Source organism: Elgaria multicarinata, chromosome 10 (assembly GCF_023053635.1).
Source record: "Elgaria multicarinata webbii isolate HBS135686 ecotype San Diego chromosome 10, rElgMul1.1.pri, whole genome shotgun sequence".
NCBI classification, from domain to species: domain Eukaryota; kingdom Metazoa; phylum Chordata; class Lepidosauria; order Squamata; family Anguidae; genus Elgaria; species Elgaria multicarinata.
This window is the reverse complement of record NC_086180.1, coordinates 72,610,766-72,635,678: the sequence shown is the minus strand read 5'-3', so window position 1 is coordinate 72,635,678 and position 24,913 is coordinate 72,610,766. Positions and strand designations below refer to the sequence as shown.

Sequence of the window (24,913 nt, the reverse complement as noted above, 5' to 3'; positions counted from 1 at the left end):
ATGGGAGTCATATGTGACAATCTGGAAACCTGATCTATTCAAGGCCCAGTCAAAGTAGATTCTTTGGATTACCAAGATAAAACTAGACCACTTGTGAAAGGAAGTTTATTGACAGAAAATAGATGCAGAATAAAAATACAAAGAAAGCTCACACATCTCTTCAGCTAACGAAGCTGGCAACTTCCTTGCAGCTGGTATATGCCAAGGGCCCCAATCAACAACATGTTAGAGATCATTCCTAGGACCCAAAGTTCTCCAGACTGGATATGCAATTTTCTCCCATGGAGCGAGGCCAAATTGGTGAGGCCTCAGCTCAATGTTTTATACCCTTTTCTGACATTCTAGTATGTGCCCAAAGCATCTCAGGCAGGCAGTGAGTTACCTCTCCCTGTGACTAAGAAGGTTCAACATTCCAACACCGAGAAGGTGGGGAAGGAGCCCTCTTCATCTCCCTAGCAAGATAGAACAATAAAGCAAACAGAGGAAGTTAGGCAGCTGCATAACTGTTGTCATGAGTATTACGTCCTTATCAGCATCAGACAGCAATTATTAACATCTGACCAATTTCTCTCTATGAGGAACCTACAGAAGCTGGCCACTATAGAGACCTACTATAAGAAACAATAAAATGGCCCTTTATTCATCTAATAAACTGCATTCAGGACACTGTGTCAGTTCAACACCGTACCTCATTCCTCACTATTTCTTCTATAGTCAAACTCACTACACCATATTAGGAGCGCTCCTCCTCCAGTTCCTGCTGAGATTGAGCACATCAAATAGGGCCACTTAAGGGCAGGAGAGGTATATACCTCTTAAAAGAAAAGGAGTAGTATGGTTAGCCCCTCGCTGTAGAACTCTTTAATGGGCTGCTTGCTTTCAAGAAGCAATGTTCTTTCAAGGTGGAGCATTGTCCCTCATTAGCACTGTAATCGATATTTCTCTGGATGCTTTAATTTTTATTTTTTGGTATAAGCGCAAAGCACAAGTATAGCTATTCCCTCTGAAGCAAGACTGTTTCCCCTTCCAGTATATGGTGATGGAATATTGCATTACTGGTGCTGGATCGAGGCTAGCAGGAGGACAGTGCCAAGGGGAGATCTGTGTTTTATCATCTGGAAAAGTCCTATAGCAATGTGTGTTATTGGGAAGGAGAACACATACAGAGAATCTGTCTTTGCAAACTGACTGGTACCAATTTGTCTAGTCTGAAAGATGAGGATGGCCCTCTGCCTTTCAAATGTACGACATCCAATTTTTAAAAATAGCATTGTGGATGGGTGGCCCTAAAAAGGTGCCCCCTCCCCCAGGCTGCAGCTGCTATCGCAGCCACTTAGATTCAGGATGCCTTCGTTGGTTTTCTCCAGTCACAAGTGGACAAAGAGGGAACTATAGTGGACAGGAGAATGGGGGAGTGAGGGAGAAAGTGGAGATGTCTGGCACTGATGGTCAGTACACTCATCTGAAAGTCCATTGTGATAAACATGGATTTGCAGTGCTGTGAACTCACTGTGAGCCCTTTGTTAAATAATTTTAGTCTTCACATGTAAACCTTTAGCTCTGCTATTGGTGAACATCCAATTTGCCTTAAACAATTTGTGGTCAAAATACCTGCTTTCCAGGAGCTGATCTTTGTAAATCTGTTGTCCTATGGGACAAAAGGCAGGTTACAGCAGTTCTGTATATATCTTTTCACTATTGTTCAGTTTGTCAGCATTTTTAGTGGTCCAGCGAGAGAGTAATGTGATTGCCTAGTCAAAACACAAATTTGGCAGGATCTTTATTATCCTGTCTCTATATATTGCTTTCTGATTCTACATATAATAAATTGATTGTAGAATAGAGGATGGATGGTATCCATCTTTACTTCCTAGTAGATAATCACTCCTAGTAATCCACAATCGTAGCCTGCCATTGTAATGGTCACCATAAAACTGTTGGAGTCATTATTACTTATAAAATGCTGCTGAATGTTCAAATGGAAAATGTTAAGCAAACTGAAGTTTGAATTTTGTTACATTATCTATTCCCATCTCCATTTAATCTTAGATTATTTGAACCTTTGCCCTGAGTTTGATGAATATATTTCATTTTTCTTTATCTCAGATCAGGGTGAATATCCTTTTTGTGTTTGTGTGTGTGTGGGTGACTTACCCAATAGTCTTCAAGACGAACTTACACTTTTTGTTTAAACTTAATATTAATATGACAAGCGCACAATTTGGCCAAGCCTACTTTGGTCCGCTGGAAATGGTTGTGTTGGAATACACAAATCGGTTCCAAAACATATCATCAGATATTTTGGGGCAAGTTGGGAGACATGGCCCTCTGCCGAATGGAGGGCTGTGGCAGTTTGAGCACACAAAAGTTGCAACTAATGAGCCTGGGCAGGAGCTATGGGCCAACAGTGAAGCCTTAATGGGCTATATGAGGTCCCCATGCCATGTATTACTTACCACTAATATAGACTTTCTACAAAGATTCTATTTTGGATCTGGATAAATGCTATGCTATATTTGGTAAACGTTTCTATTGCATAATAGTACTTTTAAAAGTATCAAGGGCATCCATTAAAATTTGTTTTTATTATCCAAGAAGGAGTCCATACCACTTTTGAATAGGTTTTGTTTGCTGGTGTGTATGTTCTTTATTTGGGGAGGTGGGAGGAAGCCGCTGCACGTCTAACAACAAGAATTGTCCAGGGCTGTTCCTACCCTGTAAACTTATAAGTAGAGTATTTGACGTCACTTCTAAATTCTTGTAAAGCATGTAGACATTTCGATTTTTCTATAAATAACATGTTTTGTCCTGTTAAAAAACCTTCAAGTTGCCTTTTTACATTTGTTAAAGCATAATTTTGAATTTCTGCTACCCAAAATAATGACTTGAATCAGCTGTGGTTAGGTGGCCACTGAATGTATCGCCAAAAGGGGGGAAATGCATTTCCAAAAAAGGAGACAAGTTGACACAGATTTTGCATAAAATTTGCATATGTTTTATATGTATAATAAGTGTTCTGATGAGCAACTTCAAGATCCCTGTTCTCCCTTTTTATAGTTCTTGAACTTCAAAATGGGCTTCAAATAGAAGACTAGTCCAAAGAGAGGACTGTCCTCTGACAGCCCTTATGCCTCCCTGATTCTCTTATACCCTACCAATTCCATTGCGCAAGCCAGACTAACGCATATGCAAGGCAGATCTAGCACTTCTTAGGGGGAGCCTCACAATGAGCACAAACACTCATTCCTTGAAATAGGCAGGTCAGCAAAGCTCACATAAGGGAACTCTGCCAACCGGCCCCCTTCCAGAAATGGGTGTTACTGCTTGTTTTGGGGCTTCCTCTAGGAAGTGCTAAATCTCCCCTGCATGGGCAGTGGGTCCCGCTTGCATAATGATGGATGAGGACTGCCAGGAGTTGTCTGTCTAAACATGCATAGGATTTTTCTGACCTAAACACGCATAGGATTGTGTACATAGTTGGCTTTTTATTTTCAGCATTTTCTGTATTTGTGAAATAGTTACTTACCTGAAAAGAGAGAGGACACGTAGAAATAGGCTGGTGAAGTGTTTGTGTGTGGCTTATAAGTGTTTCTAAGATTAAAAACTAATTAAAAAACAAGAAAAAATCAATTAAGAACTTGTGCATCAATACAAAAACGTTGACTTGTAGAAAAGTGATTATGACTTTTGGCTTTAAAAAATCATTTGCTTAGCCTTTCCTTAAATAGTCCCTCTGTAGATAACTTTTTTTTAGTCATTCTTCAAAAACAAGTTAATGCCTTGAGCTCTTCTTATTTTATAGCATAATTCATACTAACAAATACAGTCCACTATTGCAATCCATGGCAAAACTACCATTGATTGTAATGGTTCTGGATTATACCCAAAGTAACCATATAGCATGCTGATATGGAAGGGACTGGTGAGGAAACGAGTTTTTAAGAGAACTTCATTTCTTCCAGGTCACTAAGGGGGAGTAAAGTATGCCTTAAAAAGCATAGGCTTACTTTCCTTAGTGTGGTGCGCTCCACATGCAGGAGGGCACTAGGTTGTAGCAAGCTGGATTATGCATTAAATATCACTGTCTGACTATGTTGAAGAAAAAAATGTATTAAATAAGTAAGCTGGAAGGATGCCTCAGTAAGCAGAAACCAAATGCAAAAATCTGGAAAGAAGAATGTTCTAGTGGGTAGATTGAAGCTCTCTGTTATTGTTACTGTTATTTTTTCTAGAAACATACAGGCATAAATAATAGCAAACTGTGGAACAATCTCCCTGACAAGGCCCACCTGGCACCGACATTGTCATCTTTTCGGCGCCAGGTCAAGACTTTTCTCTTCTCCCAGGCAATTAGCAATATGTAATGAGCCTGGGTCTGATTTTTGGCTCATTGTTTGTCAAATTGTTATAGTGGTTTTAAACGTATGTGTATTTTGCATGTTCTTGTGGGTTTTAATTTTTGTACATTGTTTTCAAGTGTTTCTATCTTGCGTGAACCATCCAGAGAGCTTCGGCTATGGGGCGAATAAATAAATGCAATAAATAAATAAATAAACATCTGAAAGAAAGAGCTAGGAAATATTGAAGAGTGCCATTTCTTAATTTTCGGTCACATGCATCTAAGAACATGGACTTATCTATACTACTAGTGTCAGTGTCAATTTCAGGGTGCTCTAGCATGCATCCAATCTGCAGAAGCTGCACTGGAAAGATGTGTGAACTGGTCAAGTGCTGCGCTGCGTTGGAAAGTAAAAGGTACAATCTAACAGTGCAAGCCTGATATCTCTACTTAGAGGTCATGGTCCTGTTGTGCCTTTAATCATGTAAAGCCCCATATAGCAGATGAAGGCCACTTGTGTAACGTAACTCTAACGGAGAGATAAAATGGGATAAGCCCAGGTACACTTTCTGTCTGTTCTTCTTGGCACAGATGTTGATGCACACAGAAGTGAGCCAGTCTTACAATCCCTTCACTGGCTGCCAATTAGTTTCTGGGCGAAGTATAAAGTGTTGGTTATCACTTTTAAAGCCCTACATGGTTTGGGTTCAGGCTACCTGTGGGATCGCCTTCTCCCATACAATCCGCCCCGCGCACTCAGGTCCTCTGGGAAGAATCTACTCCAGCCAACAAAAACAAGGCTGACAACTATTACCCAGAGGACCTTTTCTTTTGCCGCTCCCAGTTTGTGGAATGGTTTGCTGGGAGAGATTCGTCAACTTAACAATCTTCCAGAATTTAAAAAAGCCATAAAGACTGACCTCTTCCGGCAGGCCTACCCAGTTGAATTTTAAGATGCCTTTTTTAGTGGTGTGCTGCTTTTAATGATGCACTGGTTTTAAACGTTTGAATTAGTTGTATGTATTTTATGGTGTTTTTATTAGTGTTGTACGCTGCCTCAATCTAGAGGGATAGGCGGGTAACAAATAAAATTATTATTATTATTATTATTATTATTATTATTATTATTATTATTATTATCCTAACACCTGCTTCCTATTTTTACTGTCGCTTGCACAATTGTATGCAGGATAGGTGAATGTGGAATTCACTGATCTGAATGCAGCATCGGTACCCTCCTATGTCATCCACTTCTGTTCTAAAATTTTCCAAACCTTTCCAATGTATTTCCAGTAAAGAAAATGCTGCCTCATTTATTTTAAGTTTTTAATTATATTTTTAATTGGCCAATAACAGAAGTTCTCTGGGTGGATTACATAAAGCTAAAATAATAAAATACAATCTCCAAAGGGGATAGAGGTGCAGAACACTAGCAGTGTATATAGTCTTCATAGTGTGTGCTTTTCTTGGTTAATTAAGAGCAAAAATGCTCATCCAGCAGCTTAAAGCATCGTTTGGAACTGGAAAACTTCATGCAGACCATAGTCATTGTGTATTTCAACATTAATAGCTTAATCATAGCATTTCCACTACTTTTCTTCTCTCCACCCCTTTGTGTAGATTAATTCCAGTTTTCGGGATGTCTGCTTCATAGATAGTCGGTAATTATATATCCGCAGTAATGGCTACTTGTACGTAGTTATCAAAAGGCTTCTTTTCTATGTGCTTTGATAACTGCCATGGTGTTTTTTCTTTCTGTCTTCCAAAATATGGGAGGTTTATATGCTTGATATCCTTGTAGCATTAACAGGAGTAGCCTGTACAGCAATACATTAACAGACCCCCTAATATATTGCTGGCTGTAATTTACTGCCTGATAAAGTAACATGAGAAGCTGTATGGCATATATGAATCTTTGTTCACTTCTCTGTGCTGGGTAGTTAATAATAATAATAATAATAATAATAATAATAATAATAATAATAGCTAAATAACTTTATGGCTAATAACATTAGTAATTCTATATGTTCAGGATCAAATCTAATTCTGCAGAGCATAGCAATAGAAAGGAGGTGGTCTTGCTGTTAAACTACAGAACTGTGTGTCAAACTTTTGGGTTCTGTTTAAGCTCTCCAGACTGTCGGCATGGAAACAAACTGCTTTTTCTTGCTTTCTCAAGAGAGGAATATAATAGCAAAGCTTACCTTGCAAAGGGCAGCAAGATCCCCAGAAAGAATGTAATACATAACCTCAGTCTTTCCAGAGTCTAATGGCACCAGCAGGCTAACATGGTTACGGTTCATTGGAGCACAAGGTAAGGGAGGTGTCCAAAAATTTATCTGACACCTCCCTAGAATAATGTGCTCAAGCCCACATTACAAGCTGGATGAAATGGAATATGACTCTCACTGCCTTGATATTACCAAAGCTATCTGGCACCTAATCTTCATGCAGTATTACTAAAGTTCATTATTTAGTTTTAAGGTTGAATCATCATATTTATTTATTTATTTATTTATTTAATTACATTTATATACCGCCCCACAGCCGAAGCTCTCTGGGCGGTTTACAACATTTAAAAATAGTAAACATTAAAAGTATACAATTTAAACACACACACACACACACACACACACACACACACATAAAAACAGTATAAAAACAACAGTATCCATTTAAAAACAACAATTGTGGGGTCCATTAAAAACAAACTTAACGTTGTTAAATGCTGTTAAAATGCTGTTAAAAATGCCTGGGAGAAGAGAAAAGTCTTGACCTGGCGCTGAAAAGATAACAATGTTGGCGCCAGGCGAGCCTCATCGGGGAGATCATTCCACAGTCGGGGGGCCACCACTGAAAAGGCCCTCTCCCTTGTTGCCATCCTCCGAGCTTCCCTTGGAGTAGGCACTCGGAGGAGGACCTTAGATGTTGAGCGCAGTGTACGGGTAGGTTCATGTCGGGAGAGGCGTTCCATCAGGTATTGTGGTCCCAAGCCATGTAGGGCTTTATAGGTTAAGACCAGCACCTTGAATTGGGCTCGGAAACATATAGGCAGCCAATGCAAGCGGGCCAGAATCGGTGTTACATGCTCAAACCTCCCTGTTCCAGCTATCAATCTGGCCGCCGCATTTTGCACAATTTTAATTTACAGTGTGCTTTTATTTTTATTTTATTCTCTCCTATAGGTCTTAATTTGTATTTATATATGCAGACTCAAAATATTTAGCAATTGGGGAAATTATTTAGGAAGTGGGAAAGGGAATTGTAACATTTTTGCCACTCTTAAAATGTTCTGCGGCAGTTTCTCAGTTTTACAGATTAAACTTTGCACTTGTATATTTGGATGTTATTGGTAATTTTGAAATATCAGAGGTTTTATGGCCCTGTGGAGCAAAGAAAAGAGAGACTTCACTACCAACAACATAATAAAAGATGCAACTTGCAAAATTATTTTAAAGCCCTGCATATCCCCAACATATTTTAGCTGATCTTGAAGATATTGTATGTTTTGTGAACAGAATGCTGTTTTCATATCTAATTAACATCCCCAGAGGAGAGATGTTTATGTTTGAAAGATCGTCAACTTGTCATTAAATCACTTTGCACCTAGTGGCTTCCTCCTTCTGCATCTTTTCTTTCTAGATAACCTGATGATATTGCTTGATAATCTCACGAAGGTAAAGTGAGATAATCTGGCCAGGCTTCCTTTTTTTTCCTCTCCAGGGATGTTTGGGTTTTCTGCTTCATAGTTAATGGTGAGCCTGGCAGGGATGTCCTGTGATCTAGAAATCCTCTTTAAGAACTTCTCTCCCCCACCCCTTTTTTGGGAAAAAAAAAGTTTGTGCTGCAATGGAAATCAGGATTTTTGAATTTGCCAAGTTTCAAAACTGAGTGGTCCAAGTAGTGAACTACACCACTAGGAAAAATCATTTCAGAGACCAGATCATGCCGGCTATGTCACCCTCTGAATTATGGTTATGAATTGATACACAGATCTTGTTTAACTCTAATGCTCCCTATCTCTAAAACAGACTTCTCCCTATCTCTAAAACAGCTTTCCCCCACCTGGTGTTCTCCACATGTGTTGGTTTGCAATTCCTATTGTACCCATCCAGCATCGCTACCAGGAGGGCACTAGGTAGGGGGGTGCTGCTGTAATCCATGGTTTGGAAAGTGAGAACATGCCTCCTTCTACTCACTTGCGTAGGAACTCTCTTCTTCCCTTCTACAGTTTAGTGGTTGTATCAGCCTGAGGACTAACTATGGCTAGGACTAATTAGCACTGCCCAAAACTATGGGTTTACAAAATAATTCAAACCCGTATTTGGAAACAGGTCTAGAGCCAACATTACACTAGCTAAAAAAATCACAAGAGTTAATTTGTTCAGCTAGTGGTTGCGCAAACGCTATGCGACCCAGCACAATGAGCACAAGCTACATCTTGTCTAATGAAGTAATGTGCTGTGCGACTTTTTGTGGAACAGCTTGTGAAATGCCTTGTGCAACTAGTAGAATCAAAGTATTGAATTTGACACTTGCACAACAATAGATGGTTTCTGCAAGCACTAGAAGCTTTACACTAGAGGAACCCACTATATGCACTATACCACACTAGGTTTTGTTTTTATTTCATGTTCTCTTTGATTAAAGTCTTCCTGTTCATGCTGAACATTTCTTGAACAACATGGTCTTCGTATAGCTTGCTCCTTATTTGTCCTCCCATTCTCTCTTTAGTCTTGACTCCTGTGTCTCATTTGAGCTGTTTCCAACTAGTCTGATTTATCATGACCCACCACCCCCTACTACCAGAATGGCGATAGCTAATAAATTGAATGACTACTGAATTACATAGTGATGCACACTTTTAAGGTGGTTTAAGATGAGTAAATTGAGAAGTAGCTCCAGTTTACAAGTCTTACACTTCAGTTGTTCACTGACATTTCCCCCCATAGCCAAACAGCAAGTAAATCACCCATTTTTTGGCAAGACAACCAAAGCAGATAAGAGGGAGATGCTTGACATCTCAACAAATGAATTAGTGAAACCACTTGAAAATGTAGATAAGCCTACCACGCTTTGTCTTCAGGGTGAGATGTTCCATCCACAAGGAGGAAGTTGTACAAAAACATTCAACTTAATTACCTGTCAAAAGGAGCGAAATGTCTGGAGATCACACAGATAAAGCTATGATGCATTTCTTTTTACTAGTCTGCAACAAAAATTACACGCAGCAGCTGCCTCATTATTTGTACATGGGAAATGTTCTACATTCCTTGCATAGGATCATCATAGAATGAATGTCAGTATGGTATATGACCCTGTTGGTACTTTGTGGGTCTCTTCATTGCTCATAGTTCCCTTGATCATGAATCCTTCTGGACCACCTACATATATTGGGAGTGGTGGACACTTCATTGGACTGGTCCTTCTACTGCAATGGGAGTTTGCTTCATTATCTGCTGCCTTGGAGTATCTGCAGTTGGATCCCAAATTAGTAGTGAATTCCAAATTTCAGTACCACAATGAGTCCAGCAGGCATGGGAGCATGTGTGAATGAACCTCACGCACAGAGTCTCCAAAAGTAGTATTTGCATTTACTTCTGATCTACTCTATTTGGAGATTTTGCAGTTTGAAAAGAGATACATTAAACATTTCTTATATTTATATTTTCATGCTGATGTTAATATTTGAATTAATTTAAGGAAATTGGAACTTACATGGTATTTTTAAAAAGTTGAAAAGTTTCAAAGAGATAACTGTGAAAGTTTCTTACACACTTAACCTATAATGTTTTGTCTGGTTAGGCCAGAGATGGGAAGAGGGTGTGGAGTGAGTGGCCTTAAAGGGAAAGGGCTTTGGAAAGGAGAGACCTCCCCCGAGGCCCCACGGACTTGATGGACCAAATTGGTTTCCAATCTCTGGGCTAGGCAGATCCTTGTATCATTTGGATCAAGAAAAAAAAATAGTCCTTTTAGTTTAGCACATTCTAAAGACAGCTCCAAGTGCATTTATGTATTTTATTTTGTAATCTTATATCCTGTCTTGCATCATGGAATTCACGGCAGCGTACATGGTGCTCCCACCTAGCAGTCTCCTATCCAAACACTACCCCGACCCAACCTGCAGCTGTTTAACTTCAGCTCAGTGGCTGCATCAGGTACCCTCAGAGCATTCTGGTTTATATACAGCAATAAAACTGAGAAGCAGAAGGTAGTTATCCCTTGATTTCTTGTTCTCTCTGTTACATACACAAGACCCCCAAAGAGAAGCTTTTTTAATCTCTTGAGACTATTGAGATTCTTCATTTTAAATTCTCTTAACACACATTTCTATGTCTATGGGATCATTCGGGAAGCTGCATTATAGCAGGTCAGACTATTTACCTGTCTTTTCCAGAGTTCTCTAATGTGATAGGCAGTTGCTCTCCGGTAGGGATGTCTTTCCTATCACTTGCTACCTGATCTTTTGAACTGGGAATTGAACCGGAGGTCTTAGCATGCAAAGCATATGCTCTGCTGAGCTATGGAGCCTCCCCACATTACAGGAGCCATTTAAATACCTCTTTATTAGAGACAGAGAAACAGGTTTAATAATCAGAAGTATAGCTATTCACTGTTCATTAGGGGGTCACTTGTCTAATAATTCATTTCTGTTGTTACTTGAATTAACGGATAAATCTTAAGAATAATCACCATCGCCTTTCACCTGATTCATAAGCATATTTCCCTCATCAGAAGTAACTATCTAAACTGCAGTACTTTAAAAATAATATGCCAAGTTAAATGGGAATCTCCACCTATAATTAGTATGTTAATGCTGATATGTAATTCTCTGGAATTTTCGAAGCCTATCCATCCAAACATCTTTGAAGAGCAGTATAGGTTTTATCTGATTTGAGAGCCAGTGCGGTGTAGTGGCTAAATTGTTGGACCGGGAGTCAGGAGTTCCGGGTTCTAGTCCCCACTTGGTCATGGAAACCCACTGGGTGACTTTGGGCCAGTCACAGACTCTCAGCCCAACCCACCTCACAGGGTTGTTGTTGTGAGGATAAAATGGAGAGGGGGAGGATTATGTATGCTGCCTTGGGTTCCTTGGAGGAAAAAAGGCAGGATATAAATGCAATAACAAATAAAATAAAAAATAAATATGCTGTCTGCTGATGATTGAAAATAATGTTGTGCTCATTCGTCTGTGAAATTGAAGTCTCTAAACAGAGAATTGCATTGGCAGAGTGAATCTTCTCTCCTAACCTTTTCTTTAACAACATGTAACTAGGTGCTTCTTTTTGTCTGCAAGAAGATCTGTCTCCTATTTTTTCAAAGTGAATTGCACAGCTGCCTCCTGTTCAACGCGCCAACTTAAAACTGCATTATTTACAGCATGTTATCTAAACCCTTTGACAGTGATCAGTTTTCACATTAGCAATTTCTCTGCTTTATCTTCACGTTTCTCTCTTTATAAACACAACTATGAACCAGCTAAATCTGTCAATGTGGAAAAACTGTGGCTTCACGGCACGCTTCTTTTGTCTAATATTTTTAGGAATATGCAAGAAAAAAACTTCTCCATTTTAAAGGCTTAATTCGTTTCACTTTTCATTCATTTGAATTGTGTTTGGTTATGTATTTGTTTGGAATGAGGTCATTTCTTTTCTTCGGTAAAATCCAACCTAAGTTCTACTTAGAGTAGATCCAATGAAATGAATAGAACTTAAATTGTATAAATTTCAATGACACTTCTCTAAGTAAGACTAATGCTAGATTTTAGCCCTTGTTCCCATCCATTCTCATTTTTCTATTTATTTCAATTGGAGCATTCCCAGGTAGCATTCTAGTGCCTCTAACCTTCACGTTTTCCATCCAAATCATATGCAATTTGGGGCCCTTCTAATACTCCCCCAAGGCATGCCACATGTCAGATTTCAGAAAGATGGGACAAAGGGTGTCTGTTGATAGGTAAACAAGTCATATAAACTAAAGGAGCCTTGCCCAATCTTGTTCCCTCCAGGTATGTTGAGCTGCAACTCTCATCCCCAGCTAACATGGCCAACAGGGGATTATGGGAGTTGTAGTCCAACAGAATTGGCGGGTGTGAGGTTGGAGAAAGCTGAACGAAAATACTGTCTGTCTTTACGAGTCCCTTACAGCCGTGGGGTTGCACTCGTACATGTGATTTAGGAATGGTTTGGGGAAACTCAGTGCCCTTCCTATGCCTTAGGACAAAAATGCCCCAGTGCTTTACTTGCTCTACCCCTGAGCTACTTCAGCTACAGCTCTGAAAAATATTGTTGTAATAGTTTCTTGGAAGTAGTAGATCTTCCCACATGTTTGGCTTTGCTTTTAAAATCTAGGTCTGTGTCTGAAAGATCTCCAGATACAGATGCCAAAAGAATGTATTTGTCATTATCTTTTTCTTTTTCTTTTTATGAGAGGCATCAAGTAGGAAAGAGGATATTTTTTATTGGAGCTTCTGCTGCCGACCACGTGCAAGTTTGCTAAGGTTCAGTTTTTCTATAAAAACCAGATCTAATACTTAAAAAACGACACGATTTTATTACACTTAAAAGAACATATCCATGCAAACCATTTAATTTTATCGTACAAGTGGCAATGTGAGCTCTGACCATTTTTTAAATTATTTCTAATATTTATATACTAACTTCCCACAAATGTCAGCAAGGTGGTATACAACAATACAAATAATAATGTGTGTCTGTATAAAAGCAATGAAACCCTATTAAAACAGCATGAAAACTACTTAAACTACTTCACAACTTAAAAGGCCGAATTAAAGAGCTGTGTTTTAACTCCTTTCCGAAAAGTTTGAGAGTATAGGGACCAACCTTAGCTCTGAGGAGAGAGCATTCCACAATTTGGGAACAATGCAGGAGAAAGCCCATTCACGGTTTGCCCTACAGCCAGGCCTCTGCAAAAATCATTCATTGCCCCCGTTCAGACAACACACTAAACCATGCTGCTTAACCACAAAATGGTTAATGGAATGCATTCCCTTAACCATTTTGTGGTTCAGCAGCATGGTTTAGCATGTTGTCTGAATGGGGCCAATGAAAAACAATTTCTATGATTTAGACATGTATATATTTAAAGTAAAGGATAAAACAGTTCATACAGTATAGCAGAAAAGCTTACTCTAGAGAAAGCAACAGTAAAAAAAAAGTATCCTAATGCTAATAGTTAACATGATTAGGATAACATTCCCTTTTAATTTGCAATTTATCTCTTCCCCTCTTAGAGGGGTCATGTATAGTACTCCACGCAGCCTGTATTTTGGTTTCAGAACAACTGCCACTTTAAATTATCTTTTAAAAGGGTGTGGAAAGAAAGCCTTTATTATTCCTTGATGACCTTTACCAAATGAAGATTGCAGCAGGATTATACATTAGAGGAAAACCTGAACTGTTTTTCTTAAGGCTCTCAGGTTTTAGCCAGCGAGTGGCTGCAGCTCAGCTTTATTGCTGTTTTGTTCCTTCACTCTTTCTAATCCCAGATGTATAATCTTGGTTGCTTTTTTATGTACGTTCATATATTTCTTCCGATGACTGGAGAGCTGTTGGAGGTTGGTGAAAACACACAAGTGAAGAGGAAAGAGACAAATTGTAAAGCTATTGGCTGACTTCTAACTGCTAAATGGGCTCTTCTCTTCTCTTCCATGCTAATAATACAAAGTAAAACTAGGATACTAAGTTTTAGTTTGGATTCTATTTTGAATTACTTGTGATTCTATGCAGAGTTTCATGTCCCAAGATTCATAGATTTCAATGGGTTTAGGCATCCTTATTCAGGTAATATCAATCCATGGAGCCTTCAATTGAAAAGGATGCCTATACTGCCTGTATACCCCTACCCTCTGCATTGGTTCAATGAGGCCACTTAATATAAGCAAAACATAATATGATGACTTCTTGAAATGCAATAGTATAGGGCTGCTCCATATGGCAAGTGGGGTGGATATAATAATTTCTTGCACAGTTCTGGCCATTTTCACCACTCCACCAAAAGCGTAAGCAAAAGAAGAAGAAACGTTTTCATTATTTTAATGAAGTAGCTGCCCATGCAACTATATTCACTCAAATGCTTTACCATGCTGAATTGCCTCCTTATGGTGTCTTTCAAGTTACAACCTATACCTAGGCATTCGCATGTGTCATTTAGTTCTAACCCCGGCCCTGCAAGTGATGAAAGGGCACTGTAGAGAAATGAAGGAAGGAGAAGAAAGATTCAGACTTGGTGATCAGCCTCCTTCCTCCTTTGCTAGTTCGTACCATTGCAATAGTGGCAAATTATCATGGAAGAAAATGCTTTTGGCTGTTAATCTCTAATGAGTGTGCCAGAACTCTGGAGCCATTGTAATAGAAATTTGGAGCAAAAACAACCACTTTGTAATGTGTCTTCTATGTGCTGTTGACGTGAGAGAAGTTCTCAGATGTCTCTGCTTTCATTCCCTTCTCAACAAAACTGTGAATCCACGTGGACTCCAGAATCTATGCAGATTAAAGTCTGGTTAGTTTCTGGATTATTCTGTCTTCTTAACTATATAATTGCAGATATTTATGTTATTGTTTCAAATATTATCTAGGAAGCAGGCTATTTATATGCCATATGATTTCATAGCAAACTTGTATTAAACTGTCCATGACATATTTTTGTGAGGGTACTTTCAAAGAACCAATTAAAATGGTTCTCAGTTAAGTTGGACTATCTCACAATAGACATGGAGGATTGCTTGTTTGAAAGCACCTTCAGGGCAGAATCCTCCCTGTAGATTGATTGAAAGCTTACATGTCAGGGTGAGGAAGTCTAATACTCTTCTTGATGTATTCGTTTTCTACAAGCAGGGTATTCTTGCTTTTTCCTGAAACGAAATGGGCGAAGTTTCCCCTGTTTAATTTCTGAATTAATTTCTGTCTTCTGCAGGCTGGTACAGTTGAGCAAAAGTAGTGTGCACTTAAGTGTGTAGAACTAGAAATGGGGAGAACAGTTCCTCATTGTACTTCTGTACTCCTAGGATTGAAAGGATTTTTGGTACGGAGGGAAATGTTTCTGGTATTTATTGGTAAATCATTGTTGGAATGTCTCATTAACTAACTTAACACTAACAAATATTTTGAACCTAGTTTTTAGCAAGAACAGAATGTAATTGGAACACTCTCTTGATAACATGTGGAGTCATGATATGTAGCATCACAGGGAATGTCATGCACCAATCAAGAGCCTGAACCTGCCACCACTTCTTGAGTGCAATAGCCCTAACTCTCATTGAGGTGGCAAACCTGTGTATGGGCTATACCACATCAGACTACAGGTAGGGGGTTCCATGACTATGAATCTTCCTCTCTATTAAAAACCATTTCCTGTACTTTCTTGTTCTCTGCTGTCCCAGAGGACAGGACTAGGTCTAATGGGCATAAGTTACATGTGGGTAAATGTTGGTTGAACATTAGGAGGAACTTCTTGATGGGCAATGCAGTTTGACAATTGAACTATGGAGTTGTGGGCTCTCCCCTTGCTGAAGGTCCAAGCAGAAGCTGAGCAGCCATGTGGCTCTCTAGCTTTGTATTTTCTGCATTGAGCAGGAGGTTGCAATAAATGGCCCACAAGGCCCCCTCCAACTCTATGGTTGTGGTTTTGTTGTTGTTTGCCCTTGATGCGTGGAGAAATCTTCCTTACCATTTGGCAGAATCGTTCAGAAAATATGGCTATTCGAAAGCCCCTGAGGAAGACAACTCACCCTGGAGTATTTTAGTTGTCTGTCTGGACTTATGTGTTGGATAAGGAATTAAGTGCAATGACTTCACCAAAGAACAGCTTTAAAATGCAACTACCCAGAGCCACAACCGAAAAGCACATGTTGGGATATGGTTTGGTGTACAGCCAGGATGGGGGAGCTGTGTTCCTCCAGATGTTGAACTCCAACTCCCATCAGTCTTTGCTGATGGTAACAGTGGTGTCTTCAAAAGATAATAAATAATAAATGTGAAATGTCAATATAAAACTTTATCTGATGATGAGAAGGCAAAGAATGCTGGTTTATTGCAGTACCAACACAGATTGTATCATTTGGGGAAGGGGAGTTACTCCAGCTGTCCCCAACCTTTTTGGGTGAGTGGGCACATTTGGAATTTTGAGACTATGTCATGGATCCTCTCACAAAATGTTTCCCATGGTGGGCATGGCCAATAACCCATAAGGCAAACCAGTGAGACTAAAAGATAATAATTTCTCTAGAATGTGTACAAGACAGAGGTGGGGTCTGAGTCCCCAAACAAAAATCTACTCTTTTGAACTCAGAGACAGTACTTGAGGGCAGCCCTTTGCTTTACTGGATGCTAGCCCCCCTCATTTACAAATGTTTTAATTCTTTTTTTAAAAAAATACACCTTAACTAAAATAAAAGTCAGGAAAGACAGGGAGCCTGGTGGGGAGACCTCAGGGTTACTCCAAACCCTTATGGAAGGGGGTGGACAACTTTCAGAATCTTGGTGGTCATTTTTGCCCCTCAGTATGTGTTGCAATCTCTGGAGTGCCAGGAAACACCTGGGGTGGGGGGAAGGCTGAAGTTGCTGATACGTTACAAAAATTTGGTGACATAGCACCACACAGTGCTATAATGGTTAAATGTATCTTGTTCCCAAGCTAAATTTAACCTTTTTGATACTCTGTAGCAGCTACAGAGTGCCCAAATATCCAAATTCAGCTTGCAAACAAGCTAGTTTTGGCCGTTTAAGCACTCCATAGCCACTATAGACATCATTTTCCCCATAATTATTGTTGTTTTTCTAAATGGGGGGCAATGGGGGTGGCCGGGGTCACATATTGCTCATTCCTACCTTATGGTTATGAAGAACACTCATAATGGCACCAATAAAGGCTGCAGCCCAACCCAGATTTAACCATGGCTGTCAATTGCATATAAGCGCTTGTAACTGAGAGCTGGGTGGCAGCCAAACTCCTTCCTTTAAACTGAAAGGAACGGAATTAAAGGGTGTGAAGACCTCACCTTCATTAATCATCTTGAAGAACCAGCTCTGCAGAAAACAGCACAATGATTATCCTTTGTCACAATTAATTCCTCATTGTTTTTATCTTCTTACAAGATATAATGTGGAATCAAATCTAGTGTCTATGCTGGGAATTTCAGTTGGAAGGAAACACAGAAAATAGAATTGATGGTAATGTCCAACAAAAAATGGACATTACTAGGGTACGTGTTTTTGTTTCTTCTGTGACATTAATGTCACAGAATGAAACAAAACAAAAAATGACCTAAGAAGACACTTTGGTTTATAACATCTGAATTTTAATTCATAAGTTTATCTTTACTAATCTATCAGAGTGTTTCCCTTTAGTGGAGTGGGTGAACTGTGGCCCTCCAGATGTTGGAATACAGCTCCTGTAAGACCTACCTTACTAGGACAATGGTCAGGGACTATGGGAATGCTAGTCCAAAACATCCAAAAGGCGCCAAGTTGTTTATCCCAGCTAAAGCCCTCCATAGTCTCATTTCTGCACATATAGTTCCTGCTGCTATTTTTCATTGATCCTGTTCAGGTGACCTGCTAAGCCATGGTGGTTAAGCATCTTGAACTGTGGCTTAGCGTGTTATGTGAACCAGTCCTAACTAAATGTTTAACCACCATGGTTTAGCATGTCATCTGAACAAGGTCAATATGGCTTAGATTGTTGTGTGAACCATTCCTAATCATGATGGCTACATAACCATGGCTTAAACATGGTCGCTAACTATTTACTGCAAAAGGGCTAGCGGTCTAACCATGGCTGAGTGTGTTTCTGAACAAAAGCCCATCATGACCCTGCCCACATACCTGTACACAATGAGAAAACTGTACTAGCTGACCAATTTCTTAGTGATCAAGGTTCAGATGAAGATGGCTGCACTAAAATAAGCAGACATCTTGACTAGCTGCTGAAATGTGATGAAGCTGCCTTCAGGTACTGTGTTACAGTGAGCAATCAGCATGTGTTTTAAGTCTCACTTCTGTCTTTTTCGCTCTGAACAAGTGATGCCCAGACCAGAACTGGTTACTGAAAAATTCCCACCATTGTTCCCTGCTTAAATATAGGATTTGGCCTCACCCACAACCTATTTATGCTAAATGAAAGGAACTTGGGTACAATAAGGCATAGTACAGCATTCCTGTCCTCCATATAATCAAAATAAAGTTTATTAGAGAATATGTCATAAAATCCAGGCCTTTGGCAGTTTAGAAATGGCTTGAGTAGCCACTGTATCAAAGAGGAGCAGATGGAGAGAGCACACAAATACTGGCTGCTTAACTCACAGGATACATTTGTTTCCAGACTCTGTAAAACTAGGCCAAATGAGGCTACTGAGTAAACAAAGGAAGTTTATTAGTTCCATGCAGAAGTGATATGTTCTCTCTGGGCACAATAGGACACACAATAGGAGCTGGTTGGATTTTAATTACAAGAGAGGAATGGAATAATGTTTTAGTTTCATCATCATTTCCTAGCCTTAAGGGATGTAGGGTTTGCTCTTCTCCATGGGGGAATTCTATACATAGTTTTTCATTAGCATGAATGGGAGTCCCTTCACATGCATAAGCCTATTGTGCGTTGATTAGAGAAGGCAATGTTCTATTGTGGAGTCCATCTTAAATAAAAATAAACATTGTTTCACTGTGTATTTTTTGCGGAGACCCACGCTGATATTTTGTTAACCTCGTAGGAAGAAAGGCTATCGTGTCATGTGGCATTCTATTTGTAGAGGTTCCTCTTTGGGTAGTTGCATATGGCAAGCATGATCTGACTTGTTCTGAGAGTGGGATGATTTCATTCAAAGGGTATTCACTAAAACATATGACAATGTGTCGGTGGACAGTTTTTCTTTTGATGTTTGTGAAATGCTGGACCAAGCACAGCCTTGTCATATAAGAAGCACCGTTTGGCTTGAAATATGTGATTGATCAGACACTGTTTTATAAACACAAATGGCAATAAATAAATAAATAAATAAACTGTGAAACTGTAACTCATTAGCCCCTTTCAGTCATTCAGTCTATGTAAAAGGAACACACAATGTTGGAGACTGGCATTACAGCAACAAGCTCTGCTTCCTACTGCCACCGCCGCCACCCCGGATGTACAAAATGAGCCTGCACACATGTAGTTGTTCATATTGGTGGTGGAGCCTGCCATTGTGATCTCATGCCACCTCACCTGTGTGTCTTTTTCTATGTGGTAGAATGACAGAAAGGTCTATCGTGATGCAAACATGGCTTTTTCATGGATTAGAAGTATTGCAATGCTAAGATGTCATAAGGCTATTTCAGAGAGAGAGAGAGAGAGAGAGAGAGAGCAGGCTTCTTGGAATCTATGTTCAGTTGACTCTGAAAACAAGATGTTATTTGGGCTTCATGACAGGTTATGCTGGTTTAAATAATCCACAATGAGCCACGACACATGTGCAGCTGCCATTTTGAATATATGTTATGCAAACCTGGCTGCTGTGGGTTATTTGAGGATTAAAGAAACCTCATGTAACCTTTGATTAATAGTAGGGTTATGCAAGGGTTGATTAACCTTCAAATAACCCATGGTGTCAGGTTCACACAACGCAGCACAACACCTGATCGGGGTTGCATATTCAAAATGGTGGCCACACATGCCCAGCATGCACCATGGCTCATCGTGGGTTAAATATCATGCATACTGACCCAAAGCATAGATAATAGTGAGCTATATGGACCAATGGTTTGACTTGGTTGTAAAGCAATTTCTTATGTTCCTACATTCCACAGGATGGATGGGATTTCAAAAGAACTGACAGGCACTTAAAAAATGTTCTGGGAAATCATATATTTAATATGCAACCTGAAATTTGATAGTTATCTATTTCCATTTTGGCCCTACTTCTGCAGTCATGTGAATCAGTAATAAGGAAAACAGGGGTAGAGAGACCAAGGAGGAAAATTCTCATTTTCTTTTAAAAGGGAGCATAACTTTAGAGTTCGGTACATAGCTGCTCAGATTGAAATTTGGTCTGCCAGACACCCCCCCCTTTTTTTTTTTGGTCTTGTTTGGAAAAGGAAGGCTGGACTACTAAAAATGAGTTATAGGTCTTCTGTGAAAAGTGGTGTATGCAGGGTGATGTGCTCTATCCTGCTAACATTAACCTCTAAAACTTTAAGGGCATGGGTGGATAATATATTACATGGCTGTGTCAAGTTGGTATCTGCAAGAAAGATTCACACATACTGGATAGTGGAATAGAAACAAACAGTAAGAAAACTGATTTGCCTCCATGTCTTGCAACTGATTTAGAACTTGGCAATCTCTTTTTTTCCAATATACTTCAATTTACTGTTTAAAAAATAGTAATAGTGGATTAACACCAGAAATTGAAGCTTTAGAAAATATTAACCATAAATGTGAATGATGATTCACATTGTCACTCAATGTGAATTAGAAGCTGTTCTTGATGCTGGAAGTCCGTAATTCCTTCTAAAATAGAATACCCCTATGTTCTAGCCAAGTTCTTAGGTCTGCTTCCTACAGTACTTCCCGCCCCCCCCCCCCGCTCCCATGCATTAACATTCATATTAGACAGTGTATACTTTGTCAGTCATGTATGGGGTGCATACATAGTGTTATATATTTATGAGGTGGACACTTCTGGTGCAGAAAAAAAAAGTAATGTGTGAATGCAGCCCTTGTTCACTTGGAAGTGTGACGAGCTTATGGTTATCTTAAATGCATGGACTTGATATGCATAGTTGAACACCCATAAAAATAGCTAAATCCCAAACACATTCTTTTTCCATGGACCTAAGAGGAAGGCAGGTGAAGATTCCTGTGGCATGACAAATCTCTGAGAATAGTTAGGTATATGTGGGGGTTTTAAAACAGAGGGAAGGCTGGGGTTTTGTGAGGGGGAACGTAGTTCATTCTTTTTCTTTTAGTGCTAGGCTGTTCCCTCAGTAGGACTTGAATCCACTGGTAAACTAATATTGTTTGGGCCCTGTTTCTAGCTTTGAACTGTTGGGTAGATTCGGTGCACTGTGGGATATGAACATGAAACTGCCTGAAGCAATATCATTTGAACACAATCTGATTAGCACAACTAGTCTGTTGTCACCATTACAGATGGCCATTGTTTGCTCAAAGGGAAAGTCATGTTTCAGTATGAAAGAGCTTCATAATAACTTTAAAATCTGATCCATATTTGCCTGCCAAGATGGACACCTTCACATTCAAGATGGTTACAGCACAGCCAAATGATCAACTATTGGATTATTACACAATACAATCATATTTCTATACAGTAGTCAGTATTTCCAAGATCAATGTATGTGAAAGTTTGAGGGAAATATACTATTGGCATGCTGGGGCTTAGATGCCAATACTCAATAACAGGTTGGCAACTGATGCCCCAGATGTGGTGGTCTACAACTCGCATGATCACTCACCAGTGGCTATGATAGCCAAGGCTGGTGAGAGTTGGAGGCCAAAACATCTGGAGGGCCACAAGTTGCCCGCCCCTGTTCTATAACATAGAATCATAGAATCATAGAATAGCAGAGTTGGAAGGGACCTACAAGGCCATCGAGTCCAACCCCCTGCTCAATGCAGGAATCCACCCTAAAGCATCCCTGACAGCTGCCTCTTGAAGGTCTCTAGTGTGGGAGAGCCCACAACCTCCCTAGGTAACTGATTCCACCGTCGCACTGCTCTAACAGTTAGGAAGTTTTTCCTGATGTCCAGCTGGAATCTGGCTTCCTTTAACTTGAGCCCGTTATTCCGTGTCCTGCACTCTGGGAGGATCGAGAAGAGATCCTGGCCCTCCTCTGTGTGACAACCTTTTAAGTATTTGAAGAGTGCTATCATGTCTCCCCTCACATCACAAACTACCTATCACAAGCAATAACCTTTGGAAAGAATGGCAATAGAAATACTCTAAAAAGATCAATAAATGGGGGTGGGTGGGGAGAGCAGCAGACCTTTGCATGCTCATTGGAATCTGCTTCTTCAGGGTTCCCAAATGTATACGGAGAGCCCTCCACATCTTGACATACATTTGAACTTACAGTAAAGTGAACACATGAAGGTTAATGGCTACCTCCTACATGTTATAGCAGGCTATAAAGTCTGGTATAATGAGATAAAATGGAAGTAGCACTTTCACCATATCCGTAACCAATATTGACTATAATATTGCTTATGAATTATTATTATTATTATTTATTTATTTATATAGCACCATCAAAGTACATGGTGCTGTACAGAGTAAAACAGTAAATAGCAAGACCCTGCCGCATAGGCTTACATTCTAATAAAACCATAATAAAACAATAAGGAGGGGAAGAGAATGCAAACAGGCACAGGGTAGGGTAAACAGGCACTGGGTAGGGTAAAACTAACAGTATAAAGTCAGAACAAAATCAAGTTTTAAAAGCTTTAGGAAAAAGAAAAGTTTTTAGCTGAGCTTTAAAAGCTGTGGTTGAACTTGTAGTTCTCAAATGTTCCTCAAGCTCATATGAATCCTTCTGCCACCAATATTTTCTGTGAATTAAGCATCTCATTAATGTCACTTTCTTTGTAACATTATTATTTTTTTTATAAATGTTGATGAATGCTTTATTTGACTTCTGATCTGGCTCTGTTTTTCTTTCTGATGGTGTATGGATCACAGGTGGTTCTGTGAAGGCAAAGAACTGCAACATTCTCCTGATATTCAGATCTGTTGTGAAAGTGGAGGTCTCCAGACATTAGTTATAGCAGAAGCTTTTGAGGACGATACAGGGCGCTACTGTTGCTTGGCCTCAAATTCTGTTGGCTCCGATTCTACTTCAGCAGAATTATTTGTTGAAGGTAAGAGAGCGTGGCAGCCAAATGAAGAATCCACACAGTTTCTACCCAGGAAAAGAAGTCGAAAATATTATGCATTAGGTATTGTGGGTTCCAAGAGATTTACAGCAATAACCTCAAGTTGTACAAGGCTACAGGATTGCAATGGAGTGTTTGTATTTATATTTGTGGGTCATTGGAACATTGAAAGAAGGGTCTTATATGCTCACTGCAATTCTGTATTACTCAGATTGGCCAATTTTTATCAAAGTCTGTAAATTTACAGTGTCTGGAACAAAAACCCCTCATGACTTTTGAAAACTTTAAAAAAAAAAGAAGTGAAATGATGCTATAAAATAAACCATAAAGGGGTACATTGCCATTCTGTAAGCATATTTTTCCCAGCGTTTTGTTTTGATGCTTTGCAGATGTTCATGACAGCTTACATCATTCCTGAGCATACTGTTGTTGTTTTTACCAACTGCAGGTGCCAGCTCCTCTGATTCTGACAGCGACGTTTTCAGATCAAAATCTGGAGCCATGCCGCAGTAAGTTTACATAGCAAAACCAACTACATACTATGTTACTAGGACACTCTGAAAGGATAATTGCAAAGGCGTTCTGCTTCACCAATTCCTCCAGTGGTCACTCTGTGGAGAGAAAAAGATTAACTAGTGTTAATTAATGATTAAGTCATGTTAAAAAACTCCATTGAACCTTGAACATGGGGCCGTGCAGGTAGATATTCTGGTCTAGAGATTCCATTTTGGATGTCTATGCGGACTGGACTTCCAAAGTTAATTTGATTGGAATGAAAATAGAAGATACACCAAGAGTTGCATTACTCTCACTGCAAGAAGATTTTAAATGTAGTAAAGAAATTAAGGAATTGATAACGAATTTACTGACAGCTGCAAGGTTAATCGTAGCTAGGAACTGGAAGATTCAAGGTGATTATTGTATTGAAGAATGGTATAAAGAAGTGTGGGATATTGCTATCAATGACAAATTGACATGTAATATTAAAGTGAAAAGAAGTATAGTAAAAACGAATGATTTTGAGGGAATTTGGAAAAAGTTCCTAGTATTTGTGTTTTCCAAGGGAAGCGGGAAACCACCAGCAGAAGAAACTATGAGTTTTTGGAAACAGGATTGAGATCCCGAGGTGGTGGGGACGGGACTTTTATGTTGAGTATAGGGTGACCATATGAAAAGGAGGACAGGGCTCCTGTTTCTTTAACAGTTGTATTGGAAAGGGAATTTCAGCAGGTGTCATTTGTATATATGGGGAATCTGGGGAAATTTCCTCTTCATCACAACAGTTAAAGCTGCAAGTGCCCTGCCCTCTTTTAAATCTGGTCACTCTAGTATAGCTCCTGCAGCTTTAACTGTTGTGATGAAGAAGAAATTACACCAGGTGCGACATGCATACAAATGACACCTGCTGAAATTCCCTTTTCTATGGAACTGTTAAAGATACAGGAGCCCTGTCCTCCTTTTCATATGGTCACCCTAGTTGAGTATGATTATGACTAATAGATTAAGCGTGAAAATATGATATAAATGTTATTTTGTGGTTATGTATTATGTTCTTTTTTTTGTCAATTGTACTGTAGGTAAAAATCAATAAAAATTTATTTTTTTAAAAAAAACCCCAAAAACCCCAAAGTTAATTTGCTTTGAAGAAATAGTCAAGCAGGCTTTCCTCCAGTTGTATCTTTTTCATTT

The 24,913-nt window shown here is 39.4% G+C and overlaps 1 protein-coding gene across 2 annotated transcripts in view; it reads left to right on the top strand.

Annotated features, from left to right (window-relative positions):
* The window catches only part of PALLD (palladin, cytoskeletal associated protein), a 275,860-nt gene that overhangs the window by 77,139 nt on the left and 173,808 nt on the right, over positions 1-24,913 (top strand). For both annotated transcript variants that reach the window (XM_063136019.1, XM_063136018.1), the window contains exons 3-4: positions 23,031-23,209; positions 23,673-23,733. In XM_063136019.1, coding sequence (XP_062992089.1) covers positions 23,031-23,209; positions 23,673-23,733 — 240 coding nt within the window. The remainder of the gene's footprint in view (positions 1-23,030; positions 23,210-23,672; positions 23,734-24,913) is intronic.